Source organism: Equus przewalskii, chromosome 16, assembly GCF_037783145.1.
Source record: "Equus przewalskii isolate Varuska chromosome 16, EquPr2, whole genome shotgun sequence".
NCBI lineage: Eukaryota > Metazoa > Chordata > Mammalia > Perissodactyla > Equidae > Equus > Equus przewalskii.
The window spans coordinates 25888881-25913496 of NC_091846.1; the positions used below are offsets into that span (position 1 = coordinate 25888881).

Consider the following 24616-nt stretch of genomic DNA (forward strand, 5'->3'; position numbering starts at 1 on the left):
GCTGCCGCTGCGGAGAAAAGCCTCATTACCCATTCCACAGGCGGGGGGACACCACCCCTGGCGCGGACACCCGAGACCCGGGCTCGGGCAGCCTCCGCGGCCCCTCCCCGCCGCGCCCCCTCCCCTGCCGCATGCCCGCGCGCACCGGCCGCGTGTGAGAAAAGAGCGGACACACCTAACCTGCGCGCACCCTGCACCCTGCCCCACCCCCACTCAGGCCGACTCTCCGAGGCCGACCCGGATTCGCTCCCCCGGCCGAAATTCCCCACCCCCACCACCCCGAGGCGTCGGCGCCTCCGCCAGCCTTCGGCAATTTCCGTCGGGAGACCCAGTGCTCGGCAAGGCCCGAAGACCCGCCGCCGCCTTCTCCGCCAGACCCGGCTTTATGTCTGCGGCGCCGGGGCGCATGCGCAGACGCCATCTTCCCTCCTTCTCCTTTGCTTGCCCCCTCCCCCAGCCACCGCCACCGCCTCCTCTGCCGGCGGTCGCCCCTCCTCCTCCTGCGCTCGGGCGCTGGTCCCTCCTCTCCCGCTGCCGCGAGAGACCGGGGGATACGGCGGAACCCGAGAGGAGCACTAGTAACAACCACCACAGCCCCCTCCCTGCCCGCCGCCCTCCCTCGGCACCCACCCACTCGCCCGCCCCGTTTGCCGACACCGACCAACCCCACCTCTCGTTCCTTTGAACGGCGTCGGCTGCAGTCGCTGCACCAGCCCGTCTGGCCACCAACGCCGCCGAGAAAGGAGCCGCCGCCGCCTGCCGCCCCCTCCCGCCCGGGCCGCAGGAGCAGCGGGGTGAGGTCGAGCCGGCTGCGGAGGACGAGGACCAGAGCGGCTCGCAGCCCGTCGCGCTAGCGCACGTCCCGCCGCCCTCCGGGGAGGCTCGGGCGCCGGCCCCTTCCTCCCCGCGGACGTGTGCCGAGCCGCGGCGCCTGCCCCGAGGGAGGAAAATGCTCAGGCTCCATGGCTGCCAGTGATGGAGCGCTCCCTGGGCTCCCGCTGCCACCGCCGCCGCTGCGCCCCGGCCGTGCTCCGCGAGGACCCGGCGTCTCTGCGCGCCCGCCCGCGCCTCGTTGCTGGGCTCAGCGTACCGGGCGCCCCGCCGCCGCCCCGCTCCGAGCCTCGCCGCCCCGGCCAGCGTTTCCTCCCGGAGCAGCCGCCGCGAGCCCAGGGGGTTTGAAAGGGTCCGCGGGGCGTGGGGGGAGGGCCGAGCGGGGACAGCGGGGCTGGGAGGGGAGGTTTGAGCGACACTGAGCTCGGGGCTCGCCGGCGGCGGCGGCGGCGCCGGGGGTGGCGAGGGGAAGGCGACGCTCGCTCCGCGTTGCCTTCGTGCAGAGCGGCCGGGAGGGTTTTGCAGCGGCCGCCGCCGCGGCGCGAGCAGTGGTTGAGGTGGCTTCTGAGTTGTCCGGAGAAGGTGGGCATTTCTCGGTTTTCCCACCCCCTCCCCGGGGCTCCCCCTCCCTTCCCCTTCCCTCCCCCTCCCTCCTGCCCCGCACCCCACGCGAAGCGGAATATAAAGGGGGGTGTGAGACTAGAGGGGAAAGTGAATGGCGAAGGACTGAAGGGGTCCCCCCTTCGGGTCCCCGGCCGCCCTGTTCACCCTCGTTCATCCTCCCTTCCCGAAGCTCGCCCTCGAAGGCAGCAGCGGCCGGCGCCTTCGACTGAGGAGGAGGAGAAGGAGGAATCGCGCCGGGTGGAGCGTCAGGTCCCGTTTTCCTCCCCGGCGTCTTGAATACAAAGATTACGGTGCAGAAGGAAATTGCACTCGCCTCCTCCGCCCCCCGGTACCCAACACAATGCACCAGCCGCCTGAGTCCACGGCCGCCGCGGCCGCTGCAGACATTAGTGCGAGGAAGATGGCGCACCCGGCAATGTTCCCTAGAAGGGGCAGCGGTAGTGGCAGCGCCTCTGCTCTCAGTGCAGCAGGTACCGGCGTTGGCAGTAATGCCACATCTTCCGAGGATTTTCCGCCTCCATCGCTGCTCCAGCCGCCACCTCCTGCAGCATCTTCTACGTCGGGACCACAGCCTCCGCCTCCACAAAGCCTGAACCTCCTTTCGCAGGCTCAGCTGCAGGCACAACCTCTTGCGCCAGGCGGAACTCAAATGAAAAAGAAAAGTGGCTTCCAGATAACTAGCGTTACCCCGGCTCAGATCTCCGCCAGCATCAGCTCCAACAACAGTATAGCAGAGGACACTGAGAGCTATGATGATTTGGATGAATCTCACACGGAAGATCTGTCTTCTTCCGAGATCCTTGATGTGTCACTTTCCAGGGCTACTGACTTAGGGGAGCCTGAACGCAGCTCCTCAGAAGAGACTCTAAATAACTTCCAGGAAGCTGAGACACCTGGGGCAGTCTCTCCCAACCAGCCCCACCTTCCTCAGCCTCATTTGCCTCACCTTCCACAACAGAATGTTGTGATCAATGGGAATGCTCATCCACACCACCTCCACCACCACCATCACATTCATCATGGGCACCACCTCCACCATGGGCACCACCATCCATCCCATGCTGGTGTGGCCACTACATCCATTCCTGGAGGGCCACCCTCAAGCCCAATATCCAGAAAACTCTCTACAACTGGAAGCTCTGACAGTGTTATACCAGCTGCACCAACTTCTGCTGTATCATCGGGTGGCTCACCTGCATCTGTAATGACTAATATCCGTGCTCCCAGTACTACCAGCAGTATAGGTATAAATTCTGTTACTGGCACTAATACAGTGAATAATGTAAACATTACTGCTGTGGGTACTTTTAATCCTAATGTGACAAGCAGCATGCTTGGTAATGCTAATATAAATGCAAGCAATATTCCTAGTGCTGCTAGTGTGAGTGTTGGGCCTGGAGTTAGCAGCGGTGTTAATGTGAATATCTTGAGTGGCATGGGCAATGGTACTATTTCTTCCTCTGCTATTATTAACAGTGTCCCTAATGCAGCTGCAGGGATGACTGTGGGATCAGTTTCAAGTCAGCAACAACAACCAACAGTTAATACGTCAAGGTTCAGAGTTGTGAAGTTAGATTCTAGTTCTGAACCCTTTAAAAAGGGTAGATGGACTTGCACTGAGTTCTATGAAAAAGAAAATGCTTTACCTGCTACAGAAGGTGTGATAAATAAAGTGGTAGAAACTGTAAAACAGAACCCAATAGAAGTGACTTCTGAGAGGGAGAGCACTAGTGGGAGTTCAGTGAGCAGTAGTGTCAGCACACTGAGTCACTACACAGAGAGTGTGGGAAGTGGAGAGATGGGAGCCCCTACTGTGGGGCAGCAGCAGCAACCAACTCTTCAAGGTGTGGCCCTTCAACAGATGGATTTCAGTAGCACTGGTCCACAGAGTATTCCTGCAGTTAGTATACCACAGAGTATTTCTCAGTCACAGATCTCACAAGGACAATTACCGTCTCAAGAACTGAGCTATCAGCAAAAGCAAGGTCTTCAGCCAGTACCTCTGCAAGCCACTATCAGTGCTGCAACTGGTATCCAGCCATCACCTGTTAATGTCGTTGGTGTAACTTCAGCTTTAGGTCAGCAGCCTTCCATTTCCAGTTTGGCTCAACCCCAACTGCCATATTCTCAGACGACTCCTCCACTGCAAGCTCCCCTCCCAGGGGCACCACCCCAACAGTTGCAATATGGACAACAGCAACCCACTGTTTCTCCACAGATGGCCCCAGGCCGTGGTAAATCAGTGACTCAAAATCCTACTTCAGAGTATGTACAGCAGCAGCCGATTCTTCAAACAGCAGTGTCCTCCGGACAGCCCAGTTCTGCAGGAGTGGGAGCAGGAACAACGGTAATTCCTATGGCTCAGCCACAGAGTATCCAGCTGCCAGTGCAGCCCACAGCAGTCCAAGCACAACCTGCAGGGGCATCTGGCCAGGCTGTTGGCCAGGCTCAAACAGCAGTATCTGCTGTACCTACCGGCAGTCAAATTGCAAATATTGGCCAACAAGCAAGCATCCCTACAGCAGTGAAGCAACCCCCTACTCAAGTCACACCTTCAGTTATTCAGCAAGGTGCTCCTCCATCTTCACAAATAGTTCCACCTGCTCAAACTGCGAGTCTTCATCAGGGAGTTCAAACTAGTGCTTCAAGCCTTCCTCAGCAATTGGTCATTGCACCCCAGAGTACCTTGTTAACTGTGCCTCCCCAGCCACAAGGAGTAGAATCAGTAGCTCAAGGAGTTGTTTCTCAGCAGTTGCCTGCAGTTAGTCCTTTGCCCTCTGCTAGTAGCATTTCTGTTACAAATCAGGTTAGTTCAGCTGGTCTTTCTGGAATGCCTTCTGCCCCAACAAACTTGGTTCCACCACAGAATATAGCACAAACCCCTGCCACTCAAAATGGTAATTTGGTTCAAAGTGTTAGTCAACCTCCCTTGATAGCATCTAATATAAATTTGCCTTTGCCACAGCAGATACCACTAAGTTCTACTCAGTTCTCTGCACAATCATTAGCTCAGGCAATTGGAAGCCAAATTGAAGATGCCAGGCGCCCAGCAGAACCCTCCTTAGTTGGCTTACCTCAGACTATCAGTGGTGACAGTGGGGGAATGTCAGCAGTTTCAGATGGGAGTAGCGGCAGCCTAGCAGCCTCTGCTTCTCTTTTCCCGTTGAAGGTGCTACCGCTGACGACACCCCTGGTGGATGGCGAGGATGAGAGGTAAGATCATGCCATGTTTTTGCAGACATTCAACAGATTGAAAGTTAACCTGTTTGGGACCTATGTATATGCACAAAATTAGCCTAAAGCATTATATATTCATTTTTGTATGTGAAAATGGGTTTTCATGGTAAGTTTTCTAGAGCAAGAGTGTTACTGAATGGTTTCAGAGTGGATAGGAAATGGTGTAAGTCATATGTAAACAATACTTGACAGAATAGTCATTGAGCATTAAAAATAGGTTTGGGGGCACCAAGTGAGTTTTGTTACTTATAAAATGGTTTTTAGAAAGATTAGTTACAAACAAACTTAATTTTTGCTAACTTCATATAATAGTTTATTCTTTTGAATAACTAAAACTCTGTGATCATCTCTGGGGGGCGGGTTTTGGTTCACAGATTTGTTTCTCCTTTACTAAACTGGACAATACTTTTCAATTCTACTCTGTTGATCTTAGTCTGTAAAAGATACTATTACCTGCTTTTCCTAGTCAGACATAGAAAAGATGACCTAATCTGGGTTATATAGGTTGCCCTCATACTGTAATTGACCAACTTTTGTTTATTTAATGGTCATTTTATCTGAACAGTAAAGGAATGGGAATCTTAAGCATTTTGTAGGGAAGGAGGGCATATACTGTCAAAATAACTAGATTTGTCTTTAGCAGTTGTATGCTGTACATTTTTCCTTTTGCATAGTTAATCAAGGTGGTAGCCATTTTAAAGAGTAAAGAAAAAGTCTTGAAGGGTTGTATTTATAGAGGCATGAAAATAAGACTTTATTCTCCTGCTAGTCTACTCCCTTCTTCCTTTACCAAAAAAATACGTAAAGCCTAAAATACATGACTAAACCTTTTTTTCTTAATTGGATTGGAAATAACTCACTAATCACACTTATTGAATCAAATTGTGTTTTTGAAGCTGACTGGCTAGAAAAGTTGGGAAATCTCTCATGATTCTACATTGCTTTCAACTAAGTTGATTTTTAAAGGAATGTTCTTTTCACAAATTTGCCAGTCTGTGACTAACCTTGATCAAAATAATATCATAGGAGTTATGACAAAGGCTATTCATTTTCACTGTGGAACTTTGAATAAGCTCGAAAGATATTTAATTATTTTAGTATTAGTTGGAGATTTTTGTGATTGAACTTTCATCAGACCAATTGAAACATTTATATTCTAAATGTCTGTTTGTGGTTTTCTCTTTGGGAAAATTGAGCATATTTCAAAAGAAATGCAATTTTAGAAAAAGGAAATAAAGGCCAAATGTTTCAGTGAGGTTTTCATGTTTTTTTTAGTTATTAAAAGATGTAAGGTAAAGGAATGGCTAATTGAAATATTTTAAAATCTTGTCTTTCAAGATTTTTATTATTTTTCTGATAGTCATAATTAAAATATTGTTACCTAACCAAATGTACATTTTTATCATGTGTACAAAACTGTACTTTAAAAGGTAGACCTCTTTAGGAGGTAGTTAATACTCCTATTGTAACTATTGTTAAACTTTTAATTTTTTTATAATATGCTAATACTCACCTGTAATAATACTTACCTATAATTTTAAAGTATTATTTATCCAAATATTAACATTTTCTAAATCTAAAGAGTGTGATCTGAGTGAAGCCCTTATAGTGGATGCTAAATTTAGAAAAAGAAAAAATGGGTGAACTACACAAATGAAAACCACGCAGTTTGAATTCAGCCTGCCATGATTTTTGTTAATTACCATTTGTGGTCTCCTGGCATGACTTTCTCCTTTTTTTCCTCCTGGTGGTAGGGTGGCGTGGTAGAGCTTTCCACACCTTGCTGTTCCAGACAATTAAAGTCAGATGCTGCTACTTAGAACTAGATTTTTAACTGTAAGGATAGAGTCTCAGTTTAAGATATTAGTACAAAACTAATTTTTCTATATAGTAACTGAGATGAGATTAAGGGGCAAATTATGTAGAAAGGTTTGGAATTAAAGAGATAAAAAGAGATAGAAATATGACTACATGGTGGTGTAAAGTAACTTGAGTTGACTTTGCCTGTTTTGAATTTATTGCATATTTGAGCCTTGAGCCTTTTAGTTAACATCAAAGTTAAGTCATCAAACTGGAAAATTTTTGTTTCAGAGGTTATTCTTTAAATTCTGAAAAATCAAAGTGTTTCGCCCCTAAAATATCTGTGAAGGTCAGAAAAGATAAATATGTATACTCTTTTCTTTATTGTTTTATTGCAGATTATTTCTTTTATCACTATGGTTTGGAAAAAGAAAAGTTGTTTCATTTAAATTTGCCCTTGCAAGGGAATTTGAGAATATCTACAAGAGAAAAAAGTGATAATGATTAAAAAATTTTTTTTTTTTTACCTTTTCTTATGTTAGCTTCCTTGTCACTTGTTCTTCTGGGCTTTGTCACCTATTTATGGAAGAAAGGGGTACATTATTTCAATATTATGACTTAGAAAACATGTTAACAATAAAACTTTTTGGTGGTAGGACAAATGAAGGATGGTTATTCTTTAGTCATCTTTTGAAATAATTTCTAACACTTAAAATATTTATTAAACATGTGAAAAATGCTTTCAGTTAGCCCACTGGCAGAGACTAAAGATTAGAAACACGGATCAAGCATTAAGATTATACATCTTGTTTTTTAAAAATCATTTTTGTTAAACGGTCTTAATGTCTTGTTTTAGCCTTTAACATGAACTTACCTTTACAACACAGGGAAGACATAGGTATTTCACACTGATTTATAGTCTTTTGTGTTTTCTGATCATTCGTACAGCCTATGTGAAATTGATTAAACTTCTGTTTATCCTTCAAGACTCAGCTCAAACGTTCCCTCTGAAACATTACCTTCACCCGGGGCATGTTGTTTCCTTACCACTTTTTAGTGTTCCTCCATTTAAGGCACTGCACACATTCAGTTATAATTATGTTTACAACCTTGCCCACAAGACTATAAGGTCCTCAATGGCAAGAACTAAATTTTTTTGAACGAATTAGAGAGCAGACCTTTCTCTGCTTTTTTGGTGATAATTTAAAATTTATATTGTCTCTGATCTTAAGCACAGCTTTTAGAGATGTAGGATCATATAATTTATGCAACAAATTGAAAAAAATGAATAAAAAACCTTACTTTTTGTATCTCTTTTGCTTCATCATTCTTTGAGTGAATTGATAATCTATCTTCTAAATACAGTGCCTGTTACATAGTAGGCCCTCAAATATTTATTAAAGAGGAATGAGTTTTTTCTTATCTATAAAATAGGAGTAATGCTTATGTTGCCTGCTCTGAGGGTGGTAGTATCAGATAAAATACTTTAACTGTAAAATATTACATTTTAATGTTTATTTAGGTTGTGCCTGCACATTTAAAGAGTCAGATAGTTTATGTGGTTATCAAAACGAACAAAAGCTTCCTGCCCCTTTCCTTCCCATTTTCCCTTTCCTAGAAGCAATCATTTTCACTTCTTCTAGATGATTATTGTGATATTTACCTCCTAGTTTCTAAATAACATGCTTGTATTGCTGCTAGATATGCAGCATAACTAGATGGTTAGGAGCATGGACTCTGGAAGTAGACTGCATAAGTTTGATCCTTCTTGTGTCAGTTAGTTTTATGTAACATGGGCTACTTTACTTCTCTCTGCCTCAGTTTGCTCATTTTAAAAAATGGGGATAATAGTACCTACCCCAGGGTTGTTATAAGAATTAAGTGAATTTGGAAAGACCATAGACTAACTCATATGCCCTATATAAGTGTGTGTTATATAAAATATTCCTTGCTCTTGTTTTTGGCTTTATTAATTTCCTGGATAGAAAATGAAGATTTGACTTTGCTGTTGTCACCTACTCAGCTGGTCCCCTTTCCTCCCGGTACCCCTTCTTCTTAATAGTTACGATTATATCACTACTGATTACTCAATATTCTTGTATGATAACTTTTCCTGTCCTGTACAATATCCTGAACTTGCGTCCCTCTTCTCACTTTACCCTGGTTGTCTAGCATATAGAGTTACATATATTTCTATATACTATTTTGCACATGGTAATGTTAGTGGGTCCCACTCCTCAAGTTTTCATTTGTCAGCATAGTTTGTTTCCTCCAAGTTGCCTTTCCCCCTGTTTTTGTGTGTTTGGAGCTTTACCTTTTTCGATAGAGCCTTTTCTCAGATGTTTGGTAATTCTTGGTTGTCTGCTTGCACGTAAGTGTAGGAGACTAAAGAGCTGATAAGAAATTCTGTGCGACTTGTCGATTGCTCACTTTACCATAGGGTGATCTGGTTGGAGTTCACTTTCTCTACTCCCTCCCCTTTGCTTAGTTTTCTCTATAGTTATCACTGATTCAACTTTTCATCAAACGTCTCTCGAGATGTTCAGACATATCTGATATTGTTAACAATTCTGTCTTCCTGAGAAAGTCTCTCTTGTATCCCTCTGACCTCTGTTCTGGACTGATTGCTTTCTAGACTTGGTACACAACTATTGTAGGATTCCCTTCACTTTGTTCTGTGGTGGGATTTCTGTTTTCCAGTGACCCATGTCATGTTCATTCTTGGTTTACTTGATGTTTGATGTTTTAAAATGGGTTCAGTTTACCCTGACACTTGCTTGACTCTTTAGTTAGGTAAAGAATACTAGATGTGAAATTGCGTTATTTTGTAGTTTTACTCCATTGCTCTCTAGCTTTCATATTGCTTTTGAGAAGTCTGATGCCATTCTGGTTCCTCATATATTGGATGTGACCTGTGTGTATGTGTTTTGTTTTTCCTTTTCTTTCCCCTTGTTTACCCTCCTATTTCTTCCACCCTCTCATTCTTTAAATCTCTGAAAGCTTTGAAGATTGTGTTTCCAGTACTCTGAAATTTTACAATGATGGGTTATCAGGGTCTCTTCAGCCATGGCGCTGAGTACTTGGTGTGCCCTTTCAGTCTTGAAACATCTTTTAATTCTGAGACTTTTTCTTGAATGAGGTTGATTATTTCTTTCCATTTTCTCTTTCTTTTTCTTTCTCAGACTCCTGTTATTGGGATAATGGACCTTCTTGACTGGTCTTCTAGTTTTCTCATGTTTTCTTTCCGCTTTTCCATCTCTTTTTGCTTTCCTTCTATTGAGTTTTCATCTGTTATTGTATATCTAATTTCCAAGAACTTTTGTTTTTGTCATTGCTCTTTTAAAATAGTATGCTGTTCTAATAAGCATAGTACTTTCTCTTAGCTGTCTGAATATATAGATGATGTCTTTTTTTCTTTAAAGATTTCTTCTCCTTGTGTGAGCTGTGTCCTCCAGTTTTCATTTTCATAGTTTTTATTGCCTTGGGTCTTTATCTTTTATTTTATATCCCTTCCTTAGATGGTTGGTGGTTGTGTGTAAGTGTGGGGAGTAAAATGCTGATTAGAAATTCTCAGTGTCTTGTTAGCTTCATTGTATGGTAACCTGGCTGGGCTGTTTGGTTGGAGGACTTTTGATGTCAGTATCTTCATGTCTTTCCTCTGATCTGGTTAGATTCCCTCTAGAAGGCTCTTCCGATATCTTCCATGGAGGTGAAAACCTGTCTGTATTCTGGCCACCAGAGGGAGCTGGGGGTGTGGCTAGGGGGTTAAGGGGGTGGGTAGTGTGGGGTAAAGGTCTTTGGGAGTCTTAGCATCCCCATATGTGTTTCTTCACTTAATGACCCTGTTTTCAGTGTATTCTCTTGCCTACTGCTGTGCCTAAGGATCTTGTATTTTATATTCTTCAGACAATATATTTTCAGTTTTTTTGTTGGGGAGGGACAGTTGGGATCTGTGGGGCTGGTTGCTTCTTAAACAGACTTTTAGACAATCTTCCTTATTTTAGCACCCTCTCTCCCCCACATCCCACTTCAGATATATGTGGTACTGCCAATTCCTGAGTCTTTTGGGGATTTTACAGTTTAAATTGGGTTTGTTCTTGGCTTTCTCTACTGTTTGCTAAAGATTTGATTTTCTAGTGTTTGCTAAGTCATTTGTCGCTCAACCATCTGCTTTCCAGCTTCCAAATTTTTGTTGCTATTGTCTTTTCACCTGTTCTCTCAATTTTCGTAGGCTTAGGTCTTTATATCTTACATTAATTTTTGGTCGTTTTAGTGGGATTTTTAGGAAAGGAGTATAAAGAAGATGTGTATGTGTTTACTATTATTGCACATCTGTCTCAACTGTAGAATACTGAACTATTAAATATAAAGAATGATACTAATTTTAATAAAGTCATTGCTCCAAGATTTGATCTATATTGACTACGTAAGTTTTTTAAGAGTGGAATTGCTTGGCTTATATCCAGCAGAAATGAGAATACTATTTAACTCAGTGTTTCAATTCATAGAAGTGTTTAAAAATGTTAGGATTAGATTCAGTTAATATGTATTGTCACATTTAACTAACTCAACAACCTTGTGAATTAACTATTTTTCTGTTTTACTGATGAATAACCTGAAGCTTACTTAGTTTATTAGAGAGGCCAAGTGAGTTGTCTCTGTTTACATACATAGCAGTAAAGCAGAGCTAGAATTAAAAGCCATTCCTCCAATTCAAAATCTAGTGCTGTTTCTGTTATTTATAAAAGCCAACAAGAGGTAAGCCCAATTCCCATAAATAATATTAGAGTGGCTGAAAACCTGAAAAATGGCAGGCTTCATTGGTTTATGTCTGAGTACCAATAATGGAATTATCATAGAACATATCAGCGTTTACCTGTAAGCCCTTGGTGAGAAGAAAGTGGGTAAAATCATCACAGTGGTCTACCTGGAATGCAGTAGACATTCAAATGTTGAATGAATTAGTTTTTAACATGTTTTTTCTTTTAAAAGTTGTAGGAGAATTATTTTTTCAGGAAAACCATTTTAATTTTCTAATAATTTAAATTTAGTCTTTGTAACATTGGCTTCAGAATTGCAAAACAAGTAGATTTTATTTCTTGTTTAGAAAGTTTAATTTAAAAAGGTGAAACTGCAGAGCATGACCTGTTCGGGTGCTGCAACGTTAGGACTGCACTGCAATCTTAGAGCCCTGGTGGTTGGTTTTGCTGTGTCACCGTGGTGTTAGGGTTGAGTATGTCATGGTAAGAATATGCTTTAATGGCTGATTACAAGAAATTACATGAGGGAGAAAGTTTTTTAAGCATGATACATTATTTTAAAGAACTATTTTAGAATGAGTTTTAGATTCTAGGTTGGCTTTTTTTCTAGTCTCAGATATATTCAAACGTCCTCCCCCGCCACCATTTCTTCCTTACCAGTCAGTTCGAGCTGGAAATCTTATGTGACCTTTCAGTGTCATTAGGCCTAGTTGACCTTTTTAGTTTTTCTTCCTTCAAACACTCAGTCTCTTTTGCTTACAGTTCTTTCCACCTTTCTGGCCACTCCTTTTCGGTCTCTTTCAGATTCAACTCTTCTATCAGACTTTCATTGTTGGAGTTTCTTTGGATTTTTGAGTTCTCCTTCTTCCCACTTTCTACCTTTTCCCTAAGTAATCATCTGTTCCATGGCTTTAAATACAGTCTATATGCTGTCAACTCTTGAACACACATCACTAGCACACACTTCTTAGCTTTAGACTGGTAACAGTCAGCTGCCTTCATACCATCTTTAGTTGCACTCTGATAGGCCTCTCAATCTCAACAGATCATAAATTTAACTTTTCATTACTTAATCTCTCAGATTTCTTTCTCCTTGAGTCATCCTCATTTTAATAAATATCATTCTTACTCTAGTTCCTTACTTTAGAAACTTGAGAGTAATTTTTGATAGCTCCCTTTTCCTCATCCTCTACATCCTGATCTTTACCTTTATAATATATCTTGAACTCGTCTTTTTTCTTCTGTCTTGATTGCCACAACTTGTGTAAGATAACATATTCAACTCTCACTTACAGTACTGCAGTAGCTTCCTCACTAGCCTGCATACATTCTTGCCTTTCTCTAATATTATATCTTGTAGTCAGAATGATATTCTTAAAATGGAAATCTGTTCATATCACTCACTTGCTTAAAACCCCTTAAAGCCTTCCGATTTCTTTTTAGATACTTACTTTTAGCTTTTCCTTATTTCTGGTCTCATATTTCCTTATTTCTGGCCTCTCACTTTCCCCTTCACTTTCTCCATTCCAACTGCCGTCTTTCAGTTCCTAGAGTTGCCATCCATTCTTAACTTTTTCTTTTAGGCTTTGGCACACGCTGTTCCTTTGCCTGAACGTATTCCCTGTGTTACCTTCCCTCCATTCCTCCTTAAAGCTTAACTGTCACTTTTTGAGAGGCCTTCTCTGACATACCAGTCTAAACTTAGGTTCTTTGTTAATACTGTTAAATAGCACCTTGTTCTTTTATAATGCTTATTACAGTTTGTAATTAATTTTTGTTTTTTGTGATTATCTTTGATATCTGTTTAAGCTTCATCCACAGCCGTGTGTGGTTTGCTACTGTATATCCAAAGTATATCTCACTGCTTAACAGACAGTAGGGACTCAGTAAAAATCTGCTTAATGAATAAATGAAGAAAGTAGATTTTTAATATTGGCATAGGATAATCTTTTTAAAAACACTCAGGATATATTTGAAAGGTAAATAAATTCTTTATAGATGTTCATGTGACAACAATATTATCTCCTTTAACAGAGATGATTGAGAATTAATTGACTACTTTTTGCCATGTTTGTGAACCGAAAAAGCAATACTTAGTTGCTGCTTTTAACAAGAATTTTGTTTTATGTTTATGCTTATTTTGTATTTACTTATGTTTATGCCAGTAAAAGTTCTTCAACTTGAATAAAGCGAAAAAATCTCCTATTTATTTAAAATTAGACTATCAGTATTCTTTATCTACTTTTGACCGGTTCAGCTATTTAGTATATAATGATTCTTAGATATCTGTTACCTTGAAAGTCCTTTGGTACAATTTCAGCTGTTGAAAATATAGGCATTTAACTTGTAAAATACCACTTTTTTATGTTGAGAGTTTTCTTTGTTACATAATTTAGTAAGTGTTGAGTTAATTATTTGTGTAAAATTCCTAACTTACCTATTTTACTTATGGTCATTTTAGTTACTTGTTATTAAACCAATAAGTTGTGGATTATATGAAGGGAGAGAGACTCTGAAAAAGGTTTGACAGTGATCAGAATGAGCAGTAAATTAATTGATGGGTATTAACTAGGAGTAAAAAACATTAAGAGATGAGGCCTTTACTTTTAAGGTTGGGGTAATTTAAAAAAGAAGGGAAAATATGGAATCTGTTTTTGTAGTGCAGTGATCATCAGAGGTTAGTTCTGAGAGTTTTGAACGGTTTTCATATACTTTGTGTGGATACATCAGTGTTAAACCTGGTGGCTTGGCTTAAAACCATATTTATGTTGACTGGGGAGAAGATTTAATGTGGCTTGATTTGATTAAGGATTCACTTTAGATCATGGTGAATGCTGTTATCTTTCCTCATCCATGGAGCCATAGAGTAAAGAGTTACCCTGAGCTTCATGTGGATAAGACAGATGAGATAGGATCTTATTTTTCCAGGCCTTCCAGATTATTTTTGTAACATCGGCTCACTACTCAGGTTGAAGAACTCCTGATACCCTATGTACATGCCCCAGTAGTCTTTTTTGACTAAATTATAGATGTATTGATGATAAAATTGCATATTGTTGATGAGACTTCATTCTCTCCCAGCTCACCTCGCTATCTAATTTCTTTGGTTATTAGGCTTTCTTAGTGTATATTCACAGGTAACAAACAGCATATTGATAGTTAGGAATGCTTTGAAGGTATAAATATATAATTGAAATAATATCTAAGATTAAGTTTTTGCTGTCATGGATGCAATATATTTCTAGTGGTGTTGGTAATAAAACCTTAGTCTTGTATGATTTTGGGGGGTTGTTTTTAACAAAGCTCTTTGAAATAGGTTATGTCCTCTTGAGTCCTACCAGTCTTAAAGTTGATAGGATGCTTTTGTTCAGTTTTCACAGAGGAAGAAACTGAGTCTTGGATTCATTTTTTGAGTCAGTGTTTAAATATTGAGTTCCTACTATTTGTTATGTACTGTTTTTAGCTTGGTCATAGACAGTCTCTACAACAATTTAGTAATAATAGTAGTAGTAATAGCTGTAGTAGGAGTAGTTGAAAATTATAGTACTTATTATGTGCAAGACTGTTCTAAGTACTTTACATGTATCAACGTATTTAATTCTCAGAACAATCTTATGAGGCGTAGGTACCATTTTTATCCCCAGTATGCAGGTAAGGAAACTGAGGCATAGAAAGAGAAAGTAACTTATTCAAGGTCACATACCTAGTGAGTGGGAGAAAGGATTTAAATCTAGGCAGTCTGGTTCCAGAGTTTGTGCTCTTAATGACTTTTGTGCACTGTTGCTTCTGTAGCATATGCTCAGAACCAACGCGTTCTGACTGTTGCTTCGTCAGTCAACTGAAATGCATTGGAAGGCGCTAGGAACTACAGATATTTCTGTCTCATTATATCCTCAAATACTGGTTTTGATCTTAGAAGTTTGGGTGGGGATGCTACTCTTGTTCTTGTACTCAGGAATATAAGCTCCATAAGAGCAAGGACCTTACTCCTCTAGTTTACCTTTGTATTCCCACTGCATGCAGTAGTGCCTGGCTCATATTATGTTGTGAAATATTTGTTGAATAAGTGAATTCAGACATGTGACAGAAAAAAACTCCAAAACATCCAGGGTAGGGATATAATTACTGCCAAATACTTTTCTATCCTTCTGCCGTTACATGTGCAGCTGTTTTGGAGTAAGGCTCACTTTTTCTCAGATATGTTACTGTACCTGTTATATTAAATTCTCTCTGTCTATCCCTCATCGACCTATAAAATTGCTATATTTATTGAGTAGGTACTGGGTGTAAATACATGTAGTAATGATGTAGGCAAAGATGTAATCAAACACGGTTCTTGCCCTCAAGGAGTGTATACGGCATATCCTTGGGGAAATTATATGACAGTGTAAGAGCTAAATAACAGTTTTAAACAACATAGAATAGGAAATCAAAGAATCAGAAATTTAGAGCTAGAAATCTTGAGATCTCCTTCAACCCTTGGTGTGTAGATGGAGGAACAAGTTCAGAGGGTTAAGACTGACCTAGTGCCACAAATTTTGTTAGACTGGCACTAGAACTGTAGTCTCCAAAATGACATAGGCAATTGCATTCAGAATTCACAGATGGGATAGAATTGACCTTTGGTAGGTCAGGAAAACAGTGTTATTTGAACTGACTTTTCGAATGTTTTGGGTTGAAGGAGAATGTTTCAAGTGGAAGAACATTAATAAAAATGAGAGAAAATAAAAACATTCTGGGCATCAGTGAGGCAACAGTTAGTTGGACTTGATAGTGTAAGTTTGTCTAAGGAAGTGACAGGAAGTTATGGGAGATTGAACTGGGGAGTGATTTGGCCCTTAACGCATGTTGACTAAGTGATGTTCAAGGAAGATTAGTATAAAAAGAATGTGTAGTTTGGATTGGAGTGGTGATACACCTGGAAGCAGGAAGGACCAGTTAGGAAATTGTGTTTTTCTGTTATTAATGAAGGAAGGAAATAAATTAGGAGCATAGTGATTTCCACTGTAAAATGATTTAGTACAGGAACCCTTTGGTTAGCAAATTTCTCAATTTATAAAAATACTGATTTACTTTCCTAGCTTCTCTCTCAAAGCAATATGTTTCTCTTCTCATTGTGAAAAAGAAAAAAAAAAAAATAACTTAATTTCCCAGAAAAGCTGTTATCTATAGCTGCAGTTTTAAAGGTCTGAACAATAGGTGGTTATAACCTTCAGGTAGGATTTTTGGCAATTTAATGTTTTCATAGGGTTTATCTGTGTCTGTAATCCAAAGCAGATGTGTCCCAAATATATTTAGTAGTGAAAAGAAATCCAGGTGAATGTGAAGTAATATTTTAGGATTGACTGGTTCTCTATGTTAGTAATCGTAGAGACCTTTGCCTGCCTTCTTTTCATACTAACCAGATCCCATTGCCAGTCTCTTCCAGGCAGTGGAAAGAGGAATTATTTCTTCCTATACTCTGAGCACTCCTAGGTTTCCACCAAAAAAAGAAATGGTATAAGATTTATTTAAAATGTGAAAAGCATTAATGTTATCATTAACACGAAATATGAGTAAGTTGATTATTTTATTGACATTTAAAGTGACTCAAAGCTAACTTACTCCTTTATATATTGGTGCCTTTTTTCACTTTCTTGCCATTTTTAAATTTTGAGAATACATATGCATATGTGTGGGCATACATATATATGTATATAATTTTTTAAAAGGACATTTTGAAATTGTTCCAAGGTTACAGTCATGCACCACATAATGATGTTTTGGTCAACAATGGACCGCGTATACAATGGTGGTCCCATAAGATTAGTTTGTATAGCCTAGATGTGTAGTAGGCTATACCATCTAGGTCTAAAGGGAAGAAAGAAATTTTCCTCTACCCTTCTAGGTTCTTCTGGTTGATCTAAGAATTAAATTGATATGAGACAGATTAACAGGAGAAAAACAAACAAAAGTTTAATAACACATATATACACGGGAGAAACCCAGGAAAACTGAGTAACTTGCCAAAATGGCCCGAACCCTCACATTAAATTCCATTCTCAGCTAAAGACAAAATATGTTACTGGTCAGGAGAGTCAGGAACTTCAAAGGGAAGGAAGGCAATTCACGGGTAGGTGAAAAGGAGCAAACGTTTGGAAAACAAGTGTTTGGCCACGAAGAAACAGAAGAACACAGAGGGGAGCCCAACAAACAGGCTTTTGTAGGTTCTTCCCTGCCTGTCACCTAGTTCATGTTATGCTAGGGTGATAGCTCCCTTCCTCAGACAGGTTTTTTTTTTTTCACCTGAATTCTTTTAGTCAACTAAGGGGAGGTAACGGGAAACTTTGAGTCTTTTGTTTCTTAAAAATAATCAGCCTAAAATAATCTTCATGTTAAAGAGTCCCAATTTGGGCTGCAAATTTTGTTCCCCTTCAGTACACTATGATGGGCACACAATGAAATCACCTCATGAGCATTTCTTAGAACATAGCGCCATCGTTAAGTGATGCGTGACTATACAAAGTCTCCTAGGTATTTGAAAGAATGTATACAGGAATATAAAGGATAAAGCTAACTTTGAAAAGCCTTAAAGGCAGAATTGAGAAGTCTGGACTTAACTGGACATGGAATGGAGGGCCCCTTTTAGTTTTTGCACTGTATTCAATGTTGTGTTTTAGGAAAGTGCTGACTTTATTTGGGATGTCTAGTTGCTTCCTTCCTTAATAGAGTATGAGAAACTCAGTAATTCCTTTTCTGTCAGTGGTAGGAATGGAGGCATAGTCTCTTTGTGGTTGCAGTCTGAGATAATGGTTTGAATCGGTGACCTTGGCCTCATTAGGAAAGCTAAGGAGGTAAGGACCCGGTCCACACATGGTAACACTCCACTTATCCAGAGGTTGAACACTGGTAACCTAATCCTTTGGAACACAGCTCTGGAATGTAAAGGCCTCTAAAACTGCTTGAAATTGCTATCATAAAATAAAGCCATGTGGGTTGTTTTTTTTCTAGCTATTTTTGCATAGCATTTCTTGTCCTTTTTTAGACTTTTTTTTTTTTTAAGTTTTATGTTTGCTAGCTTTATCATTTTAAAGCAGATGAAGGGAGGGGAAGGAAAAGAAATGGGGTTCTGAAGCTTATAGGGTGACATTGAGAAAGTAGCAGGTTATAGCCTGACAGCAAGGTAGGAGTTAGAAATTTTAAGAAAACTTCAAAGAAATATGATAACGGTATTGAATGTTCATCAGTTGAAAGTTAGATTATGTTTGGTATATTAAGGAAGCATGGACATAAAGAATAAATTCCAAATGATGTTAATTACTGAGTTATGGAAAAGAGAATATTTTTAGTTGTATTTGTCACCACTGTATCATTTAACCATTGACAAATCACTTTACTGCTCCATGTTGCTTTTTTCCCATTCTGAAATAAGACAAGAGCTTCACATATTCCTAGCTTTCAGGCTAGTAAGGTTATTCTGAAAGAAATTCATAACGTCTTATAACTAGAAGCTAGACCTCTACAGATAGAAATTACAGAGAATATTTTCAGTAGTACAATTAAAAGTCCCTCATAGATGCTAAATTTTAAGTAAATTATTAATAATTTTTATTTTTAGTGAAATTACTGATGAATAAATGACATGTCAGTTACCTACTCTCATAAGGTATTTTGTAGATACTTGCTAATTTAGGTGTTTTGCTATAATAAAGATTATTCCCCTCCAATGTTTTCTTTGAAATGTTTTTATTAATTACCTTTCTCAACACAGTAAATTAAATAATTGTATTAAGGGAAGACGATTTGTCTCATTTCAGATGTTTTTAATCTTCTTTTTGAGAAATGGATAACCAAACCTACCTACTTTCTTTCATATGGAAGTTTTTGTTTATGCTTAATATTAAATTAATTTTGTTTTCTTGCTAGTGTCCTTTTAGACAGTTTTGTTGTGGTATTTTCAACAATGACAAGGATTCTCTCTGTTGAGGAAATATTCGCATGTTTTAAAAATTACTTTTTAAAGATAGTATTCAGGAAAACTTATGTTAGCAAATTTATTTTGGAAAAACTGCTGGTTTATAAGTTACCTGTTTTGCTTAATTTTTGTTTCTTCGAGTGTGTTGTTTTGGGAGCAAGGTGGTGAGGTGGATTGAGAAAATCCCTGGTCTGGGTTTATAGTGCTGTCCTCTGATCAGATGCTGATAAGCCATCAGCTGTCGGGGTCTTTCTTTTTCTTTACAAGGCTTTATCACTGTGCTTGTCTTAACTTCTTTTTTTAGAGTCAAGCATGGAGCCATGTCTTATCTTTGGTTGCTGCTCCATGTTATTGTAGAATCTTGGGATAAGGGATTTGGCTGATTGCTAAGCTGTTCTTCATCTTCGTTGTGTTATTTTCCTTTTTGGGGATCTACCAAACATTATGTACTAGTAATTCTATGAAATCACAGCAGGATTTATATGTTTGTACAACCAGTTTTTATTTTATTATTAAGATTTTTACCTATTTTAAGGTTCCAGAGAGGAAGGGTGGATCCAGAATGAGGAGATGGGATTAATTCAAACTGGATATCTTACTAGTTTCCTGCCTCCATTTTTGAATTCCATAAGGATAAACCGTGATACTGCATCCTAATCCTTTTAGGAGCAGGTATATGTAATGCTTGTTGAAGGTACCTAATATTTGATTTAGTAATCTCTTTAGCTTTTCTTTTTTGTGAAATTATGAAAGATTGATAATAAATTCATAGGGGACCTGAGTATTGTATGACCGAGAGATGATTCTAAAATTTCCTTTACTGTATTATTGGCTGATAAATTACTATAGGTAAAATATTATTAAATAACTTGGTCACATAACTACTAAGTGATAGAGATAGTATTCCATTAAATGATTTGATTCCAAAGCTTGTCCTCTTAACATTCTGGAGATTTCCCTGGCCCACTGATAAGCAGCAAGTGGTGACAGCTGACAACTATAAAAAGCACTTCTTAGCCTACTAGTGTGGAGGCATTTGGCCTTATAGATTTCATTGGTTCCTCATTTTAGAGTTGTACAGTGACTGATGTTCCTAATGATGATCCTTTCGATCTTAATTTAGTGATTATTTTCTCTTAATACATTTGAAAACATTTTCTATGCAAAATTATTAAATTTTCCAAATTTTTGCTAGAGAATTAACTTCAAATTTGGAAAATTTGTGTAAGTGGAATTCAGTTTCTGAAGAATAAATGAATGTGGAGATTGTTTTATGACATGAACATTTCAATAAATTAAATTGGTAGCCTTCCATTGGTCTCAGTGAGCTTTTACTGTAAGCTGTTGATACTAGGGTATTTTTTATGTTTAATGTGATCTAATTATAGTAAAATACTTTTTTAAAGTAGAAAGCTCATTTTAATCAATTGAATCATAATGACATTTTATGACTCAGATCTTTAATTTTGAATGGTTATAGCTTGGATTCGCATCACATGATTATTATTGGAACAAGAAAATGCTAATTTACATGAATGCTTTCTTTTTTTATATTCTCCCCAAAGCCCCCCAGTACATAGTTGCATATTCTAGTTGTAGGTCCTTCTGGTTGTGCTATGTGGGACACCACCTCAGCATGGCCTGATGAGTGGTGCCATGTCTGCGCCCAGGATCTGAACTGGTGAAACCCTGGGCCACTGAAGCTGAGTGCCTGAACTTAACCACTCTGCCATGGGACTGGCCCCAAGAATGCTTTTATAATAAGTTGAAAAACAGGAGATTTACCTTGTCTTTTTGCTCATTATCCTACAAGGGGGAGTTAATTTTTTTAATCTAAGACAATTGTTTGTGTTAGGTATTCTTTTAATTCAAAGTTTTTACAGTAGAGCTGCTTTCCTTCATTTTTGTTATATTCTTCCTGATTCATTTATAAACATTGGAACTATAGAAGGATACAATTGGATTTCTTTTGAATTGTAATTAACAGTAAAGATCTATCTTAAATTTTCACATCTTGTACAAGTCGATTGCATTTCTAGACATTTTACTCATTGATATGCTTTGACAACCTAAATTTGCCAATCTCCCCAATCCATGTAGGCAGTCACATTGAAGAGAGAATGTTTTAAAAATGGAGTTACCTTCTCTGAAATGGACAGGCTAAAAGAACCAATTTGAGTTTTTTCTTTATTTACAGGTTTAGTTGTGTTTCCAGTTTTACTCAGATTCTTAGCCTATGAGAATCTACCAGTAGCTTATTAAATTAGCTTATGAAGAAACCAACCCACTGTGCAAAAACGAGCTTTTAACAAGTTGACACATTCGTCTAACAAAAACCAAGTTGTGCTATATTTGAGCTTATGATTATGTGACCTAAATGCCATTAATACAGTGGTCCTCTGAGTTAGAGGCTCAGTGCGTGAGTAGGGGAGACAAAACAGGGAAATAGAAAGGTAGTAGAAGACTAATAAAGGGGACGGAAGGGAAAGAAGATCTGGTGATAGTTGGTAATTTATTAAACAGTTTTGTTGCCTGCATCTGTAAATCTAGCTAAATATAAAGTATTTTAGAAAAATTACTTAAGCTAGTTTAAGCAATTGTCTGTTAACCTGGAAGGCCTTTTATAGTATTTCTGTTCTTTTCGGATATTGTGATGATTTATTTAAGAAGTATTTACTGAATGCTTGTTTTGTATGTTAGCACTGAGCAAAGGTATAAGGATACAAAGAAAAAAGTTATGGATTTGGTCTAGTACCCTGAAGAAGCATTGTAAGATCTTGATATGGCTTCTAAATTGTCCAAATTAAGTTGTATTATGTTTAGTTTTTATTCAGTATATGGTGTGCATGACAACTTTTTTATTCAAATAAGTTAATTAATCTGGGCTATAGGTTAATGAGCACAGAGCATAATGAGGTAAAGTTTAATGAGCATTAGCCTTGGCATCAGATCTGGCATCTGATCTTGTTTATGCTACCTCTTCATTGTATGACCTTTGTAAATGTAAATATAAGCCCAATTTCCCTACCTTTTAAGTGGGAGTAATAGCTACCCTTACACTGTTGTTGAGAGAATTGAAGGAGATAAAGTAATAATGCACCTAGCTCAGTTCCTAGTAGTTTTGTAAATGGTAGCTGCTCTTATTACTGTGCGAAATAAGAATGATTCCTTTCTTAAGCACTGTAAATTAAAATTAAAAGCTTGCTTACATATTCAGAGACTTTCTGTATACTATAGTTTTCTAAACCAGTGATCTGCACCTTTGTGACAATTTTGGTATAGCCTTTCTCACCTGGGGCTTCATAAGAGAATTAATTCCTACAGGAAGAGACTGACTACTTTCTCAATTCTAAGAATTGTGTATGTCTAGTATCACCATTGTAGATGCATAAGAGAAATGTGAATTTATTACATATAATGGAGGCATCAGGGATTAATTCTTTTACTGAATCCCAGGCTGCTAGGATATACTATATCTGACCTTCAGAAGTGCTTTGGAATTCTTAAATTTGCAGAAAAGTTGTTACAAAGCACACCGTCCTCTCTTTCTTAACGAGGGTAGGGGAATTTAGAAGGAATGTAGCGTCATGTAGCAGTTTGTTATACTCCAAAATAGAAGCATTACTCTAATCGGGTGATTCTTAAACTTTTTCATTGTAAAGATTGTTTTAGATGGGCATAATGTCCTGAAGACCATCTGTTCCATACGCAGTCCCATATGGGACTGAAGACTGTCTCCTTAGAAAGAATGGAATTAATCAGTTTGCTTTTAATAAGAGAATGAGTCAGTACCTGGTTTTTAAGTTTCAAAAGATTCATTGAACTGGATTTTTAAATCTAGTATAAAAGTTTCAGAACTAGTATTTTTGGAAAACTAATTCTTCAAGCGAAAAAAAATAGTTCTAGAGCCCAGAAATTTTGGGGAATGCTTTTTGTTATATACATCTTGGAGTTTGACATTGCATTTTAGTTTATTAAAGACTGAGAAATTCAGCAGAAGAGAGACAGTTTTACTTATTGACTCCAGCTCTTTTGATTGTTTTTTTTTTTTTTTTTAACTTTTCCTTTTTCTCCCAAAGCCCCCCGGTACATAGTTGTGTATTTTTAATTGTGGGCCCTTCTAGTTGTGGCATGTGGGATGCCGCCTCAGCGTGGCCTGATGAGTGGTGCCGTGTCCGCGCCCAGGATTCGAACCGGTGAAACCCTGGGCCGCCAAAGCAGAGTGCGCAAACTTAACCACGCAGCCACGGGGCCCCTCTTTTGATTGTTGTAACATCTTTAATGTCCTGTAGATCTGGAGTTCCTTGGAACACACTTTGGGAAGTGTTAACCCACCTCATTTTATATGTGAGAAATGTTCTGGGTCATATAGTTAAGTGATGGCAGGCTTCAAACCATGTGCAGCCCATCTCTATATTTATTGTTCTCCTCTAACAGTTCCTTTTCTGTTATACTACGTTAATTTTTTGTATTTGATTTATATTAGAAATAAAAGTATAATTGTTGTCATGTGAGAGTATATACCAAGTGAACCATCTGGCAGAAATTTAAGAACATATCTTGAGAAGTACAGCACTGACATATTTGCAACCTCATTTAATTGGCCCTGTCGTTGTAAATGGTTTGCAGACCTTAGGGATAGACTTCATATGATTTGGTATATTCCTGGGGGAAATCTGTAAATAGGATAGAAAGAACTGGTTAACTCCACAAACATGCAAAGATAGGGAAGCTAATCAGAGTTTGTTCTATGCTTTGATTACTGTTAATATAGAACATTTTACTAACTTTACTTTGTGTTTCTTATGTTGTAGAGTTAAAGCTTGACATTGCTAACAGAGTAAAGGAGGCAGTTGAACATTCTTGCCTCCCGTTTATCCATTTCCTATGTTAGATTTATTTGAGAAGTGGAATAGGAAAGAAGTACAAAAAGGGATGTCAAAATACAAGGAGAAAAACTGAAGTCTTTTTGGGACTAGGAGATTTATCAAAGGGGTAAAAAGAGTGGTTATTGGAGATGTTTCTGAAGATACATCGGTAGATGAAGGAAGAAATTTTTGGCTCTTTTGGGAATATCTTTGAAGACAGACCACATAAAACTGCAGAAAGTCAGAATTTTTAAAGAGTTAGCTGCATTTGACAGTTTCAGAGATTTGATTCAAGTTTTGAAGGAAGAAGGGAAAGATTTTTTTTTCTACTTAGAAATATTATAATCTGGTGTTACTTCTGAATAAAATTTAAAAGCGATCTGTTAAAATGTGAAGGAGTATATAAGAGTTTCATTTTCTTAATGAAAGTATATCCACCTGTGAAGTTTTCTCACTTGCTAAATTGAGGGCTTGAATTCTAGTAGTATTGGCACTTTCAGGGGCTAAAATCCAAGATCGGTTGTGTGTTTTGCAGAGTTTTA

The 24616-nt window shown here is 39.1% G+C and overlaps 1 protein-coding gene across 46 annotated transcripts in view; it reads left to right on the forward strand.

Annotated features, from left to right (window-relative positions):
- The first annotated feature begins 333 nt into the window (after window positions 1–333).
- Window positions 334–24616, forward strand: part of TSC22D1 (TSC22 domain family member 1) — a 132924-nt gene continuing 108641 nt past the window's right edge. For 8 of the 46 annotated variants that reach the window (XR_011527869.1, XR_011527868.1, XR_011527866.1 and 5 more), the window contains exons 1-3: window positions 676–1173; window positions 1625–3802; window positions 4625–4668. Coding sequence is in view for 22 of the 46 variants with exons in the window: in XM_070578321.1 (XP_070434422.1) it covers window positions 976–1173; window positions 1625–3802; window positions 4625–4668 (2420 nt within the window). In the remaining 24 variants the exon portion in view is untranslated. Of the gene's footprint in view, window positions 1414–1624; window positions 4669–24616 lie in introns of all 46 variants that reach the window. The other 38 variants (XR_011527858.1, XR_011527859.1, XR_011527855.1 and 35 more) reach the window with 13 other exon arrangements.